Here is an 18,489-nt window from a genome sequence, read left to right as displayed (position 1 = left end):
ACACGCACAACCTTGAGGTGGATGGGCTACAACAGCAGAAGACCCCACCGGGTACCACTCATCTCCACTCCAAATAGGAAAAGAGGCTACAATTTGCACGAGCTCACCAAAACTGGACAGTTGAAGACTGGAAAAAGGTTGCCTGGTCTGATGAGTCTCGATTTCTGTTGAGACATTCAGATGGTAGAGTCAGAATTGGGCGTAAACAGAATGAGAACATGGATCCTTGTTATCACTGTGCAGGCTGGTGGTGGTGTAATGGTTTGGGGGATGTTTTCTTGGCACACTTTAGGCCCCTTAGTGCCAATAGGGCATCGTTTAAATGCCACGGCCTACCTGAGCATTGTTTTTGACCATGTCTATCCCTTTATGACCACAATGTACCCATCCTCTGATGGCTACTTCCAGCAGGATAATGCACCATGTCACAAAGCTCGAATCATTTCAAATTGGTTTCTTGAACATGACAATGAGTTCACTGTATTAAAATGGCCCCCACAGTCACCAGATCTCAACCCAATAGAGCATCTTTGGGATGTGGTGGAACGGGAGCTCGTGCCCTGGATGTGCATCCCACAAATCTCCATCAACTGCAAGATGCTATCCTATCAATATGGGCCAACATTTCTAAAGAATACTTTTAGCACCTTGTTGAAACAATGCCACGTAGAATTAATGCAGTTCTGAAGGCGAAAGGGAGTCAAACACAGTATTAGTATGGTGTTCCTAATAATCCTTTACAGTAGGTGAGTGTACATCCAACATAGTGTGGTATAATGCCCTGTCCTGCCCCACATCCATCCATCCATCCTTTCATTTTAAGTGTCTTACTATAATGATCACTATTTAGTTTTAAAAACTACAGGATGATTCAAAAATTATCATTTGAACCCCATTGATATTTTTAAATACAAAAATGAGAGAATCGAAGCACAGAGCTGCACGCACCATATGCGAATGTGTAGGCTGCCAATTTGCTGCAAATATACAGGTGATGACACCATATGTGCGAGCAAGGAACTGCCAAGTCTTGGACTCTCTATGTGCTAAAAGTTTGTCAGCCATTCAAGACCCCGAATGCCCCACGTCATGTACCGAGATGCGCCACGGATCGCCTCATCTGCTGCCTGCTATGGCAACATGCAGGGAAACTTGTACGATCTGCGGCACCATTTGCCGAAATGAGGCTATGAGAGAGGAAGATGAGCTTTGCGAGCAAACAAAAAATGAATACAAAGAGAAATGCTCGCTTTCGGCTAGTTTACACCCAGTCACACGTGAAATGAGTTGCGGTCTAACCCCTCCACCTCAGGGCTGTCGAGCAGTCCGGGTCTGCTTTACCCCACGTGTTGGGGAAGGAATTAATAAATGGTGCTGCTGTCGCCAGTTCTGCCTCAGGCTGGTGAAGATCCAACATAAGCCTGCTCTTCACTTCTTCCAAGATCCCTAAATAAACCTAGAACAGGAGCTGGATTCTGGTCATATCGGCAGGTAATGCCAAAAGACGGAAATAAGAAAGGTTCTTTGTTTAAAGATTTTAGGGATGAAAATAACGGTCAAAACATCACTTTGCTATGTCTATGTCTTTTAAAGAGTATAAAATGGTTGATTTCTTTGCATTTTCTGTGCTGAGAAGTGAATGGCAAATAGTTTTACACATAACAAAACGATTGAGCAAAGCAAATGCTTCTATTGTGGGTATAACTAAGGTATCCCATAATATTTAACCAACGTACACATAAATGGCAAGGACTAAGGGGCGTTTAAAACCTATGGAGATCTGAAAGTACACATTTAGTATAGCAGTTCAGTTATAAAAACATAATGCACACGGGTTTCAATGCAGTACTAAAACAGACCACACCATGTGTGAAGATAAAACTCAAATCACTTATGTGGCTTTAACAGGACTGAACGAGCGGCATCGCAAGCTGATGTTGAAAATGTCTGGCACCTGCCACTGGCCCAGCTCCAGATATCGGCAGCTGGCGATGTCCATCGCGTGACATGGCCATCCAAGAGCTGCTAGCTCCCCGCTGAACACCTTCTGACGTGAGCTGGCACACGGCTACTTACATACAGCTGACATGAAAGTCTTAACCTTGGCCTTCTACCAGGTTCCCAATACAGATCAACCAACAGATGACTAGACTTGACTAGATTTGTGAAAGAAAGAGAGATGGTCCATTATCTACACATCGGCACCAGGGCAGCGGGCATCACCGGCAGGTGCTTCCACCCCAAACTGTGCAGTTAACTCTCCCTAATCCACACAGGGGTAATGCAAATCAAACAACTCAAATGTCGCCCAGTTCCAGGGGATTCAAAGTCTCCATTCTGGAGCCAGGCGGCACGGCTCTATCTGCAGGGGAGCATCTGTTAGGCAGTTTTTTTGTCCCCTAAACACCTGCCACCCGCATCAAACCAACAAAACAACAAACCTGGACATCACGCTGCCCCAAACCTGGACCCCATCACGCAGTGCTGCTTCCCCTTACAAAACCGGTACATTGCAAAAACTAATTATCAGTGTTTTCTTTTGTTCATAGAAGAAAAACCATGCCAAGAAAGAAATGCCAAAGGAATGTGCTTGTTTGAGTATGCATTAGTGCAAAAATAGATAAATACCAGAACGAAAGGAGCTCGAGGCAAATCTTACCTTTGCACTTGCCTGAATGCTCCACAGTGATTATCTTGTCTTGTCGGCAGGCGATTGTTCTCAGTTGGCACTGGTCTGCATATGTAACCCCATCAGATCCACATACCTGTCCAAAATCACACACATTATATATTATTGAAAGAAATAGGTTAATTGTTAGGGTCGCAGGACAGTGATATACAATGTTGGGGTTACACGTTACAAGTAAAGGGCATTACGTAATAATATTACTTTTCTGAAGTAACGAGTAAATTACTTTTTAAATATACACATTAATATTTGAGTTACTTTTTAAAAAATGTATTAATTTGATTAAAAAAATTATGTACTGAATTCAACTGAACGTAGTCATAATATGCACTCTATGCGTACACGCCTATGTAAGAACAGTTTGAGTCAAAAACGGAGATGGCAGGTCAGAGCTCGACATTTTTGTGATGAAATATGCAATTTCTGAATGCAGAACTTTTCAGTCATAAAAAACACCTGCACGGCCTGAAAGAGATCAAGCCTCAGCCAAGAAAAAGTAACGCAAAAGTAAGCGTAAGCATTACTTTCCATGAAAAGTAACTAAGTAACACAATTAGTTACTTTTTTTGGGAGTAACTTAATATTGTAATGCATTACGTTTAAAAGTAACTTTCCCCAACACTGCTAATATATGCAAACTCACCTTCGTCTTATTTTTCTCGTCGCAGTCTGGTGAGGGGCATTCGCAGTGAGCCTGACCATTGAGCTCCACACATGATGCCCCAAAGTCGCATTTCAGCGCATCACAGGACTTGGGTGCTGCGGGTCCTGTGGAGTAATTTGATTGGGTTTATCGACATCTAATATGAATCATATTAAAATCCATTAAAAAAAGGGACCACCACAAAGTCTTGCTACTTCCTCTAACATCAGAGTATAGGAGTGCAGAATTGACCCGCCTTGCTTCCTCACTTTCATGTGACAGCTTTTATCTGGCAGGATCACTGCATGACACAGCTATTCTGGGATTGTGGAGTTCATTAAGCTCTTCACTTTATATTACACACCAAGCTTAAACACAGTGGGTAACATTTTCAATGTTGGTCCCGTTGTGCATTTGAAGATTAAACTTTGAACTGCATTGATCTAATTGGATTACAGTCACATGTAGAGCAAACTAACACCTTTAGATTTCCACTCACATTTTAATAACATTAATAATTGTTAAATGTCAAAATGTCCGACACGGTTCAAAACTGGGTGTTCGACAGTGGTTATGCTGTCCACCTACAAAACCAATATAAATTAAATATTTATAGCATGAATGTACAGTAATCTAACCTGATCTTTGCAGCAAAAAACTCAAACAAAAAATCCTTGTATTGAAGCAGGAAACTGAAGGAGTTTTTACTTAAAGGGACAGTTCACCCAAAAATTGTGTCATCATTCACTCACCCTTTTATTGTTTTAAACCTGTATGAGTTTCTTTATTCTGTCGAACACAAAAAAACATATTTTGATAAATGCCGTGACTGCTCATCCGAGGGGCGCTAATTTAAAATAAGTGTTCCGAGTGTCATGTGTGTGGTTTCTTTTTTCAAAATATGTGTTCTGCGCGTCGAGAGATCTTGTGTGCATCACATGTTTTGTCAAAATAAGTGCCTGCTGCACATGCGTCAAAACTGTTTATGATAAAAAAGACGCTTACTTATTTTGACAAAACACATGATGTACACAGGATCTCTCGACGGGCAGAACACATATTTTGAAATTACGAACCACACACATGATGGGCTACAACGAGCACCCTCGAAAAAAGAAATCACCGGCCGCCACTGACTTTCAAGGTATTTGTTTTTCCTACTATGAAAGTTTTCTTTTGTGTTCAACAGATACAGGTTTGGGGGGAGGATTTTTGGGTGAACTAGGGACTATAAATTGACCAGTACCAAACTTTAACCGGTAATTATGACAAAACATACCTACCTCATGATGATACTATAACCTAGTAGGGTGATTCTCACGAAACCATTGAAACACCACGGCACTAATGATTTTAGCTTTAAAATGTGTAATATAGTAACATTAAAACGCATCAGAATTAACACAATACTGTGTTCTACCTTGCACAATGTGCGATTTCAACATAAGAATTTATAATTGTAAATTTTATCTCATTTTCTGCTGAAATTCTCATTACCGCAATGTGTCCGGCTGTGTTTGAACATGCGTTATGTTGTAATTTAATCAAATTAACACAAAATATTAAGAAAAAAATTAATGGATGTTTTGCTAGACTATTTTAGATGACAGAAAAAATATTTACTGAATATTCATGTATAATAATAATGAAGAAAAATAAGGAAAATGATGTGTCCATGCCTGATGTTCTCATCCTCCGCAACACTTTTTGAGAACAGTTTAAGCACACATACAGAATTTTAATAAACTTTGATTTTGAGTGACCAAGCACATGGACCAGTTACTTCAAGATGGCTACCAGGTAAGATCATTTTTTTTACAGTTACTTTGAAATATTGTCTTGTCAGAATGCTTACACGACATTTTGATCATCATTACCGCAACAGATGCTTATTAAATGTTAATTTAATTAATAGAAGCATAATACTTTGATTTTAAATGCATGTGCAGAATCTCCAAATTATGTTCTTTCAGGTTTGTCATGTCATTTTGAAAATATGTCAGTGTTGATGTTTTCTGACTGTTGCGGTAATGAGATTATGTTACAAAAAGTGTTAAATGATAAGTAAAAGTTTTTAAATTAATGTTCCCATTTACTCCAGACTTTGTTTTTCAATGTCTGGTGGGAAAAAAAGTAAATTTAAGCAATTTTTACATTTTCATGCTTGACATTTTTAAAACCAAGTTTTCGTGAGAATCACCCAGTAACATTAAACATGCACTTCTGAAGAAACTGACAAAATTGTATCCTAATAAAAAATCCCAAAGTTACCTTTGTCACAGCCATTGACTCCCATCTTGCTCCCATCGGGGCACACATTGCATTTCATGCCCTTAACTCCAGGCTTACAGGAGCACAACCCTGACATCTGCTCACAGTCGTCACGAACCGATCCCACTCCATCACAGTTACACGGTGATGGAGAGAGCAAGAGAGACAGCAGACTGTCAGCCTAATCTGGTTGAACAGTTTTGATTAGATTCCTTGTCTCTTTCTCTTCAATTTCACCCCAACAAAAACATCCACACATGCACTAAACTCATACAGGCAATCTAAAGCGGTTCCAGTCCGTGAGCCCAGAGCTATATGGCAATAGCAGTAAGTCTGTGTCAGTGGCCGCAGTCTGGTGGAGTTCAATGCCGGGTCAAGAAGCCCTGGGGTGAATGTGGCCACAGAATGTGCTAATGCACCGAGGGTCACAGGCACCGGAGGGGAAACTTTTCAATCAATGCTTGTTTTTCCCATCCTTGGCTTTGTAGCATTGTACAAACACACCCTTATTCACACTAAGCACCGTGTTGTTTGTCTGTAGGTAGAACTTATAGGTCAAGCCATGTTGCACACTTAGAGAGGTTACATTTTTATCAGTGTCTTGGAGGCAAAACACTGGTTTTGACTAAATGTTGTGACCGGATGTTGTAGGAAGAGTTAACAGGCGCATTTAAAGGAAAACATCACTGTTTTTCAATATTTTACTATGTTGTTACCTCAACTTAGACAAATTAATACATACATATCTTTTATCAATGTGTGCACTTAATCTTTGTACAGCGCGACGTGAATGTGTTAGCATTTAGCCTAGCCCCATTCATTCCTTAGGATCCAAACAGGGATAAATTTAGAAGCAACCAAACACTTCAATGTTTTCCCTATTAAAAGACTGTTACATGAGTAGTTACATGAGTAAGTATGGTGGCACAAAATAAAACGTGGTGATTTTTTAAGTGGCTGAAAATGAGAACTATATTGTGAGGGGGAAAAGTACTTCAACCACGAGCGCAGTAATATTAATGGAAGTTTGGGCAAGATGGGGAGTAGTCAGAAGTGATGATGTTACTACACGCCGAGATCGAAGTGCTGCAAACTAAGTCCTCTTCCAACATACAATATAGTTCTCATTTTTTATCTGCTTAAAAAATTACCACTTTTTATTTTGTGCCACCATACTTACTCGTGTAACTACTCATGTAACAGGCTTTAAATAGGGAAAACATGGAAGTGTTTAGTGGCTTCTAAATTCATCCCTGTTTGGATCCTAAGGAATGAATGGGGCTAGGCTAAATGCTAACACATTCACGATGCACTGTACAAAGATTAAGTGCACGCATTGAAAAAAGATAGGTATGAATTAATGTGTCTAAGTTGAGGTGGGAAAGTAGTAAAATATTGAAAAACGGTGGTGCTTTCCTTTAACATATGCGACTCTGGACCACAAAACATAAGGGTCAATAAGGGTCAAATTGAGATTTATACATCACCTAAGGGCTGAATAAATTACATATTCCTTGATGTATGGAAAATATTTGGCCGAAATACAACTATTTGAAAATCTGGAATCTGAGGGTGCAAAAAATCAAGCAAATGCCTTTAAAGTTGCCCCAAATTTAGCCCTTAGCAACACATATCACTAATGATGATAAATAGAATTTTTAATTTGTTCTAACTACGGTAGGAAATTTACTAAATATCTTAATGGAACATGATCCTAATGATTTTTGTGCATAAATAAAATCATAATTTTGACCCATAAAATGTATTTTTGGCTATTGCTACAAATATACCCGTGCTTCTTATGACTGGTTTTGTGGTCACACATTTAACTGAAAAAAACTCTCAGAAAAAATATAGCAAGAAACAGAAAACATACGTGTACAACCGCTCAAGTTCTCCATCGCAATGCCTCTAAAGTTCCAGAATCCCGGCTCGCAGCGATCGCACCTCTGTCCCCCAACGCCCGGTTTACAAGAGCACTGGCCAGTGGTGGGGTCACAGGTGTCTCCATACGAGCCATGACTGCACAGACACACACCTGAAGAGTGCAATTTTGACAACTTGTATTTACTGCATTTTATAATAGACATGTTGTAAAGACACAGATCTCCATGTGTGACCTGCCTGTGAAATCCAGGCTAAAGTCTCATAATCTAATTATTTGCATATGATTATAAGCATCAAAGTTTAATATCACATTGATTTCAATCTTTACTCAGTCAATATTAGTAAAGATAGTAAATAAAAAAATTACTTTAGCTGCGTTTTTGTTTATCTATCAAATGTGTTTGGTATGATAATCACGGCTAAAGACTAAAAACTATATCAAACTCAGTCAAATACCACTGAGCACATCAGACATTACACATGCATGGGAGATTAGTGTTCATGCGGAGAGTAATGAAGGTTTAGCTACGCACTTGGACACCCTGCCAGTTCAACACCCAGGGCGGCAGTCTTGTTGTCTTCACAACATCCGTAAACCGTTTCACTGCAGTGCTGAAAGACTTCTGGTGATAAAGTTGGAAGAGCTATACAGGAGGTATGGGCGAGAGAGGAGTAAACAGGGGTGGGAGAGAGCGAAAGAGAGAGACAGATGGTGAGATTTATTTTATTTTAAGACAAATTAAACTAAACAACCCAAACTGAAATGCAATTTAGTACAACACAATAAGAATTGCTTAAGGAGTAGAGGTGGGAGAGCCTGCATCTGGTTGCCAGATAACAAAACCATTTACAAATCCAGACACCAATTCAAAATCAGGAAAAAATGATGCTATTACCCGACGTGAAAACAAACAATGGGCTCTTCGTTGAATGTGTAATAGGTGACATTTGACTTATCCTCTGGGGTCTGCTCTCTTTATTTGTTCTTGTCTCAGATAGCGGAGTTTACACGTACGTTGGCATGTCAAACAGAGATTTATGGACTTCATGTTTACGGACGCAAATTAGGACACAGCAATGTCGGTCCACTCTCGCTATATAACCTAATTCCACTTCTGCTATTCCGAATACCTGGAATAGTTTGTTGCGGTATTTAACTGTAACGTCGAGCTGGAAGGCAGATGGCAGGTGCCTATTTATCTTTACTATGTCACTCTTTATCTCAATTTTTCACAGGATTTTCATACTATTTCCATTGCTCTCTCTAGGCCATTGAGCTGAATGGGTTGAAGCCCATGAAGCTGTTTGCGGTTTTGAGATTGGAAACTGTTATAAATCAGGGGAACTCCGTTGTAAACGCTCACATCTCCGACTATAATGGTGATGTGTCACCGTGCCAGTGGCTTCAGAGATGGGTTTTGTCCACACCTCATTAAACTTCTCCTCTTCATACTGAGCCCATTATGACAAAGGTGCTTTTAATTTCATCCTGTCTTCTCTAGTAGCAGTTCTTCACCTTCTTTCCTTCACACCCATTAGTTCAATCCTTCCCGACACAACAAGGTGCCGATAATGCCGCGGGTCAGGTTCAGCCCATCAGCTTAACCGAGGTCTATCAAAGTAATGTTTATTGTTACCGATGGTACCAAGGAGGACTATAATATTTGGAGAAGGATAACTATTAGTAGTACCTTTCATCTGAATTGTGCTAGAGTATGAAAGCGTATTGAGGCACTGATAACTATAATGCAGTGGTTCTTAAACGTTTCTGTGTCCCCCCCCCTTTGTGTATGGTGCACAACGCCAAATAAAATTCATGACATAAAACACTCTCAAACTTAGAATTTGAATTAAACAAAACTTTAAATTGTACAATGTAGTGCTGTTGGTTAGTAGCCTTAGGTTTAATCACATATAATTTATGATAAATAAATGTATTTTATAAAATCAATCCCGCGCACACTAGTTTGAGAAGCATTGCTGTAATAAAATACTAGCAATAAATATGTTGCTTGTAAACATTTTTGCTTCAAGCCAAAACAGGAACTTCTGAATGACTGTCAAAGAAGAAAAACACACACTGAACGCATTATTCTTACAACCGATATTGTAAATAAAACAAAATCTAAATTGAAATCTGCTCCTGCATAGATATCGGAATTGAAGCTCAGACTGCAGTACTTAAATGTATTAAGAATATACACTATACACTAAGTATCTCTGAGTAAACAGTTTGGCTACATGACAAAAGAAATAGCAAGAGGCGGTTTACAGCATCCTCTGATCTCCTCCGCAAGGAGACTCGGCAGAAGGTTGTCTGGAGGTCACTGAGACCTAATTTTCAATTAGCAAAAAGCAGCAAGGTGCTCTGGAGGCCAGTCAGCTCTCAAAGACACAGGGTCAGAGAATGGCTCAGGAGAGACTGCACCGTGCATATCAAATTTAAGCCCCAATGTGATTTCCATTGATCTAAGCTCAGCCAATGGGAAGCAGACGCCAAAAGCTCCTCACACTGGTGGAAAGTTCTCCGAAAAGATTTATTATCCACGGCCACTGAAGAAGCATGACTGAGCCTGGCTAGAGGGCCTGAGAGGCTCTGAAGCAGAAAACTCTGAGTTAGATAAAGGACGAGGATTGAACGTTCGTGTGTGTGTGTGTGTGTGTGAGCGAAAGTGGAGTCGAGCTCCGCCTGAAGCCTGAGGGAATCTCACACTGCTCTGATCACACATCCATGCTCTTCCTCTCTTAGCGGTAGCCTTTCGGTCTGGTCTACACAAACCCTCTAAGCTCAAAGGTAAGCAGCATCCTTCCACAATGGTTTTACAACAGCCTACCCCTCTGATTTCCTGTGTTATTCTTGAGATAGCTGAGGAAAATTCAGATTTATCTCACCTATACAGGGGCCTTGGCTTTGGAGCATCAACTCAATATGCTTCTCACACCTGGTCTTCTTCAGCTCGCACTCGTTGTTGTACGTATTCCCATCTGAGCCACACACCTGCAAATATTCACGGCAAGGTTAACACGGTGTGATTAAAGGATTAAACGATTTACCACGCATTTTACCAAGTTAAACGTCTGGGCAGTGTACGAGTGGATTCACAGATGCAAAGATTTTCATACCGGGCTGCGTGGAACAGACTGACAGTTGTAGTCACAGATGCATCCATTATCCTCTGTGTCTTCATCCCACGACCCGCCTAACCTTTGACACCGATCCTGCTCGCAGGTCTCGGATCCTGAGCCCGAGCCTCCTGACCCACAATCTGTAAAATACACATACACAATTGTTTTTATATTATAGTGAGGACATTTTAGTTATACTGTTCTGAAATTACACATGGTTTCCCCAAACACAAAATCTACAAAAATTTAATTTTAAAGGGACACTCCAGCTGATTTTCCAGCTCCCCTAGAGTTAAACATTTGATTTTTACTGTTTTGGAATCCAAAATATTACGCACTGCCCGAAAATAGTCCCCTTGGTTACTTTCAATAGCAGGGAACTATTTTCAGGCGCTGCGTAATATCATTGCGCCTCCTGCAACCATGTTACAGCAGCAAAGTCCTTGATTATTACGCCAGTTTGAGAGTATAATCTGAGCCATATCTGCCTAGAAAATCACAATTTTTTAATTTTCTGTCTGTCTTAGTACATGATGTAACTACAGAAGAGTTAAGTTTTAAATAGGAAAAATATAAAAACTCTTTGGTTATTTTTTAGCTTGATGCTAATGGTCTAATCTGATTCAATGGATTGTGCTAAGCTATGCTAAAAGTGCTAGCGCCAGAATTCCAGCTGAATGAATTCTAAAACGGTAAAAATCAAATGTTTAACTCTAGGGGAGCAGGAAAATTAGCATATTTTCAAAAAAGTGGTGTCCCTTTAAAGGGATAGAAAAAAAGTCTATATTTGCCCACCTTCAAGTTTTTACAAACATGTGAAAATGTCTTTGTTCTGCTAAACACAAAGGAAAAGATTTATAATCAAGCAGGTGCACAGAAATAATACTATGGAGGTAAATGTTGCTCAAAAACTTACAAACACAGATCAAAAAAATACCAGCTTTTGTTTTCAGCAGAACAAAGAAATGTATACAGATTTGTAATAACTTAATGATGAATAAATTATGAAAAAAATTGACATTTTTCGATTAACTATCCCTTTAAGCAGAATGAATGCACAGATACAGAATCACACTAACATAATTGATTTAGGAGATATGAGCAGACCATCTCACACAATACTGTACCTACTATCTTTGCATAACAGTGGATAAGTACTTGGAGGTTTAAAAGAGCAAAGACAATAAGACAGAGCCCACTGAGGACCACACACACAAATTTGCATATCAGCATGCAGCACATTGTCTTCTAATAAAATAAAATATTGCCAGGTACTTAAGCGTCTTTTTTAACTTGGCTGCCAAGAATTAATGGACAGTGTTTGGCAATGTATTTAAATATTTGGCACGGGGCAGTGAATATTGAGATTTTCTTCACTTTATAGTGAAGATTGAACTGCTGGAAGTATAAGATAATGACCAGCTATGGAAATAACCAGGGAATAACAAAATAAATTAAAGGAGACAACACTGCGCCACTGGCTAACTCGTCCCTTATGCTTCGATTAGAAGTGAAATAAGTAACAATCTGTATAAAAATTTTTTGGGTGCAGTTAGCATTAGTTTAAGCCTCTCCAGGATCCAAACTTTAGGGATTATAGCGAGGAAATGGTGAAGTTTTCTCTTCAGATGAGTCGCCTCATTAAACACACTCTTATCTTGCCTAATTAGAATTAAAGGTTATTAGTCAACAAAGCAGACTCACTGGAGATATAAAGTACCTCTCTCTGTAACAGAGCATTATGGTTCCTTACTGTTAATGAAAGCTGTCAAAGAGCTCTAGTCAAGAAAGCACTTTAATAAAACCTCTTTTATTTATATACCCAGGCATCTTTTGCACAGCGCTCATAAACAGTACCCATATTAACAGGCTTTATCATTCACCAACACTGCCCTTGTAAGCAGAGTAGTGCAGGGTAGCCACAGTTAATCATAGCAGAAGCATATGAAAGTAAAAATCAATGCATCTTTTTAAATATAGGCTTTTATAAAACAACAAAGTCAGCTTAATACTAAAAATCACATTTATGCATTTTGCAAACGCTTTTATCCAAAGCGACTTGCAATGCATTCAATCCATACAGTACATTATTGTCAACATGCGTGTTCACTGGGAATCAAACCCACAACCGTATTGTGCTGCTAACCCTTTATCAATTAAGGAAAACAAAACCAAATCCCGAGCTGAATGTAGCGGAGGGCAGGTGGGCAGGCCGACCCCACAAGCTCTTATGTGAAACTCATTTGTGTATAGTTCGAAATGCCACTTAGCCTAAAACACCGCGTCTTAAGCAGATTACATAGCTGGTCACAGTAAAGGCTCGCTAGGGGTCGGTCAGCCCCGATACGTCTTATCAAGAATCCGCACTGACAGCCCTCGCAGGGTCGATGCTTGGGGAGGCCATTCAATTCATTAGCCCCAGTCTGGAAACAATGAAAGCACTGGAGCCTGAAGACCTGGCCACATTGATACAGAGAGCGCACGCACTTGCTCCAGACAGTCGGTTTCTGCTTCAGAGCATTAGCGATGTTCAGAAGTGATGTGCAGAGATGTGACATTTTGCTTAATGTGAGACGAGTTGAATTCACGCCTTAGGGCAAAGTCTTGTTAAGATCAGCCAAGAGACTCCAAGGGGAGATGATGTAGTATTTGGACTATGATTATTAAAAGCTTTCTTTTTTCATCATATGCTTATTATTGAAGCACACAATACAGAATGAAACGTCTAACGCACTGACAAAACAGACAAGAACTTGTTTACTGAAGCGTGATCCAAATAAAAAAAAATTCTGGTCTAAACTGGTCTAGCTGATCTGCCAGTTACCTAGATAATCGCATCCCAAATCTTGCTTAAAGGCCCCCTGTTGTTTATAGGGGGGGGGGGGGATTTCTCGGACGTCTAAAAAAAAAAAACCGAACACCTTGTTTTCTATGAGTTTACGCACACTGGCGCCGACAGGTGGCGCCTGTCCACGGCGCCCAGCTTTGACTCAGGAAGTTGCTCAAATCCCTGTCGCGCCACAGAGCGCCACTCACATATTCGCGTCATTTGCATCGACTTTGTATGTAATCTACTCGCGCAAATCGTTGAACTCGCATCTGGTGTAAACAAAGGAAACACCAAAGGAAATTTAAAAATGTGAATCGGACAATAGGTGCTCTTTAAAAAAATCTACATCCACCCTCTTGTGGCTAACCTTATCTGATATCATCAGTTTGATGGTTTGGGCAGAGCATCCATTAACTCCGCCCCTTCCAAGTGTCATCTGCTGTGAGTTCCACTTTTAAATGAAACACCTACTTTTCTATATCCAATCAATTCACTGTGAAAAACACAAGCCACGCCATCGTTTTCACCATGTAATATTCATTTTCACTTTAAAATGCATTACAATATGGAAGTTGATTGCGACTTTTTATGCCAGGGACTTTAAACCTGACCAAGCTGTTTAACAAAAGGGATAACATTTTCAGTAGAGGAAGCGTTTTTGCTGCAAGCTTTTCACCTCAAAGGCCTATTACTTATTCGACGCACACTTTTGTCGCTCATCACCGATATTGTAAATAATATGCTTAAGCGAAACTCTAAGCCTGACCGCTAAGCAGAACCAGTAATAATTTCCATATATGAAGCTCTAAGGCTACCTAAGCCCAATTGTGCAAGCTAAGCGAAAGATGAAAACATTTGCATTCCTCATCCGCACGCTAGCAAAACTCAACGTGAAAAGGTGAATAAATAAACCGGTACCACGCGTGGATGCGGACGGAGGTGGGAGGAGGTGCTAATTAGTTTCTGTCCTTTGATGTCACCGGCACCCGCGCAGCACGCAAGCCTTTCAATTAGCGAACACCAAGATGCATGCATCAGCTGTCCTCAAAGTCCCTCCCCGTCTCTTTAACTCAATCATGTACTTACGAGAGTCCATTTAGCCATGAGTTTTCCATTAAGATGAAGAGCTAAAGGAATAAAGAGCCGGGCAAAGTGGGTAAACAGAGACTGAATAATTCCAGTAGAAAAAATACAGATGGCCCATCAAGGGGTCAGAGGCATTTCCGTGCATCGAGGAGATAGATGACGGGCGGAAGAGAAAGATCTCTCGTATCTGGGGAAAAATGTCAGGCAGAAAGAAGGAAGAAGACGGTGACCTTCAGAGATTACTGCTAGTTTGTTGCAGGTGGCCGGGATGCCTCACTGTGAATGCATAACTCCCGGGGAAACACACAGAGACCTTCTAAATGTCACACTTCGGTTCGGTACACACACACAAACGCACATCCTCTACTGCACTCTTTTTTCATTTCTCCCCAAGAGAGTCAACATTCACATTCATCACAAGTTGTTGACCTCTGTATCGACACTACAGGCGCACACACATCTTTTTGGCCTTCGTGACTGCCTGGTTGGTTGGTTGGTAGGTAGTTTTCTATTTATTCGTAATTTGTCACCCTGAATAGTGGCATTAATGAAAGACTAAGACGGTTGCTTAGAGTAATCGTAACACTGGCAACATAAAGAGCAATAGGCCATCCTAGTAGCCTGGAGAGCTGAGAGAAGTTCTTTATGAGAAGACACCCGTGTTTAATGGACGACTGCACCCTTTTTCCTGTTCACCACTCTTAAATTCTCATCCAGTACGAGATCAAGCTTACAGGCCGATGCTTTAAACCTTATTGGGGTTTGTTATGTTCATATTTTCAATGCATAATCCTATTTAGTAAACGTATACTCAATTAAAAATAGGCCGCGGCCCCAAGGTGATGCTCGGCTCTGCTTCTATCGCTTTGTCAGTGTCTACAATGAGTCTCGCTTCAGACTAGCAGAGTGTGAAATTAAACAGGTGATAAATTCACTGCTATGGCCAAACGCAGGCTAGACTGTCATTTTTCACAACCTTCGAATGAGAGAGTGAGAGAGCTTTGGCATTTTGCTTTTATGACTAATGATTGTGTGTTTTTAAAGCAAGTCTAAATAAATGAATTAATCACCACCCCTTTGGACCCACTAAGAAAATGTTTTAATGTGACACTATTGCTCTAAACCAGAAACTGGTGCCTACAGAGGAAGCATTTTAAGGGTGCGTCTAATATGAAGACAATTCAGTCTTTAAAAAAATAAAGGTTCTTCACAGCGATGCCAAAGAACCATTTGTGGTTCCCCAAAGAACTATTCAGTCCATGGTTCTTAAAATAACCATTTCTTTTCTTTACATAGTCTGTACACTGAAAAAAAATGATTCGTTGAATTTGATCAATTTTTTGGGGTGGGTGGTTGAAATCAATTTATTTGAGCTACATTTAAACAAAAGTTTTATATTTTATTTTAAGTTACTAATATTTTTTGTTTGAATGTAGCTTGAATGGGTTGATTGCAACCGCTTACCTTAAAAAAATTGATTAAATTCAGTGAATCATTTTTTTCAGTGTAGAATCCTATGCCACTACTAAGAACCTTTTGTAAAACAGACATTTTTGGAACCATACAGCCAAAAATTGTTCTTTTATAGCATTGTGCAGCACCTTTATTTGCTACACAGTGAGTGTTTACAACTTTATTACGCTTTCTAAGATTCCTACCTGTACATAAACTATTATGCTGCGTTCAGACCAGCAACAGTAGAAGCGTCAAGCACGAGTGATTTCAATGTTAAGTCATGTAAAGATGCGTTGAGGCGCGTCTGGAGGTCTCACTGCACGAATGAGCCGTTTAGCGCAGCTTGGTAGACGCGATTCCGCCTCATTCGCACATCTAGTTTGCGCAAATTGAGCTTTGCCGCGGAAAACGCACACGTTGAAACATTTCAACTAGTGCTGGGCAAAGATCAATCGCAATCAATCGCATACAAAACAAAAGTGATTATTGGTACAATATATGAGTGTGTGCTGTGTCTAATTATTATGTATAAATATATACACACACATTCATGTATGTATTTAAGAAACATTTACATGTTTACATATATTTATTTATATTTTTATATAATCTATATTAAATATAAATCTAAAAAAATGATATATAAATAAAACAATTCTGAATGAATATATGAATGTGTGTGTGGTTAAATATACATAATAATTAGACACAGTACACGCATGTGTACGCAAAAAATCACTTTTATTTTGTATGCGATTAATCGCGATTAATCTTTGCCCAGCACTTATTTCAACTTTGTTGGAAAAACGCACTGCGTTAAGCAATCAGGAGCTTGCTCTAGTAGTGACGTGATTACAGAAAGCGAGCAGAGTCGCAGAAGCCCCTCCAGTGACACAAATTTCCGTGTGAATGTCTCGATGATTAGAATTTTACTCACGGCTTTCACGCACGAATGAAGCGAGTAAACTCAAATGTTCAAGCGGCAAACTAGATTAGAATTTGATGCCTCAAACGCGGCTGGTGTGAACCCACAGTTAGGATCATCCCAAGCCAATTCCATAATGCATTGTATAAAGCCTAGTGACCAAACCAATACATGATGGGAGTTGTGTGTAACTAAAAAAATGCGATTGAGGCTATTGTGTATTTTATGCATATTAAATCTTACTAAATATGACACTATTAGACAAAAAGTTAAACATATTGTGCAAAGTCCACTTTAAAAAGGTGCACATAAAGGTATTTTGGCAGTGTGTGAACACAAAAAACCTTCAATGAAAAAATCCACCCTGCCCTTTCCTTACTATTTATAATGTGACATCACAAAAACAGTCCCATCTACAGCCACTGACATTTAGCTTTTCTAAATGTGTTTGTACATTGCAGCCCTAATGTGGTTATAAAAATACTATTGTCTTAGACTGTATTCACAGGAATCAGATCTATTTTTACTGCAAGTGATCACTGTCTGTTGGTAACAGAGCGAGGAGCTGTAGCTCACTTGCATTTAAATGTCCTCCCAAATAGGGGCATTTCGGACATGCTATAATACGGTAAATGATATGTGGGGTATTTTGAGCTTAAACTTCAAAAACACATTCTAGGCACACCTTGTGTAAAAATGGGCATAATATGTGCCCTTAAATCGTAATGTTTAAGTTAAGGTCAAACTCAGATTGGAGTCTGAAATCCACTTTTGAGTCTAGGAAGCTTGTTAGATATGGAACAGAGCTGCATTTTGCACCTGCCACAAGAAAGTCACGCTAGCAGTACATTGCAATGTCAAAATGAGGTATACAAAATGGCTCTGTTTTTTTTTAAACTAAACTTTAACCTAGTAATAATCAATCACTTATGAACACCTGCAGCCCCGGGCCAAACAGTGTGTTTGAACTGCAGCTGCGTCATAGCACTGGACTACAAATAAAACTGACAAAGCAAGAGCCATTGGCCTTTAATAAGACCTATTGATTGGACTGAGCTCCCTCCAGCCTTAAAAGCAGACCCTTCCCCACAACAAAAACTGGACAGAATGGTCTGTTGAGACTTCTAGGGGAGAAACATGATTTGTTACAACAGGCTGCTGAAAAATGACATAAGTGAGACATGACATCGTCACAATACAGCGAACAAGAGAGAAAATACGGAGGACGCGCAGTGCATACTGATGGTTGTGTTTCATGCTTCACATCCTGTATGACAGGTCACTAAGTGCAGTCAATGCAAGGAGGTTAAATTGACCGCAAAAACTGTTTTGGGTGAACGCATTAACTCGGCTAGCCCTCAGCAGAACACAAATAAATATGACAGGGACTGATCTGTCTTATTGCATACTGGATGTCCAGTGCACAAAAACTTAACTTTGGAATTTAAACCACACCTAAAATACAAAGAAGCAAGGAAGTCTTTGTATTATAAAACAAAATACATAAAACCAAGTGGCATTTATTTTAAATAAAGATAGCACAGACACATCAACCATGTAGAATGATTTCAAATAGT

General features: G+C 39.7%; 1 protein-coding gene across 12 annotated transcripts in view; it reads right to left on the bottom strand.

Moving 5' to 3' along the window:
• The window catches only part of agrn (agrin), a 329,502-nt gene that overhangs the window by 77,008 nt on the left and 234,005 nt on the right, over positions 1-18,489 (bottom strand). For all 12 annotated transcript variants that reach the window (XM_073875244.1, XM_073875252.1, XM_073875243.1 and 9 more), the window contains 7 exons: positions 10,614-10,756; positions 10,383-10,488; positions 8,024-8,134; positions 7,483-7,641; positions 5,604-5,750; positions 3,333-3,457; positions 2,660-2,765 (listed from right to left, as the gene is read on the bottom strand). In XM_073875244.1, coding sequence (XP_073731345.1) covers positions 2,660-2,765; positions 3,333-3,457; positions 5,604-5,750; positions 7,483-7,641; positions 8,024-8,134; positions 10,383-10,488; positions 10,614-10,756 — 897 coding nt within the window. The remainder of the gene's footprint in view (positions 1-2,659; positions 2,766-3,332; positions 3,458-5,603; positions 5,751-7,482; positions 7,642-8,023; positions 8,135-10,382; positions 10,489-10,613; positions 10,757-18,489) is intronic.

Source organism: Misgurnus anguillicaudatus, chromosome 13, assembly GCF_027580225.2.
Source record: "Misgurnus anguillicaudatus chromosome 13, ASM2758022v2, whole genome shotgun sequence".
Taxonomy (NCBI): Eukaryota; Metazoa; Chordata; class Actinopteri; order Cypriniformes; family Cobitidae; genus Misgurnus; species Misgurnus anguillicaudatus.
Note: the sequence above shows the minus strand (reverse complement) of the source record. Positions and strands in the feature narration are given on the sequence as shown.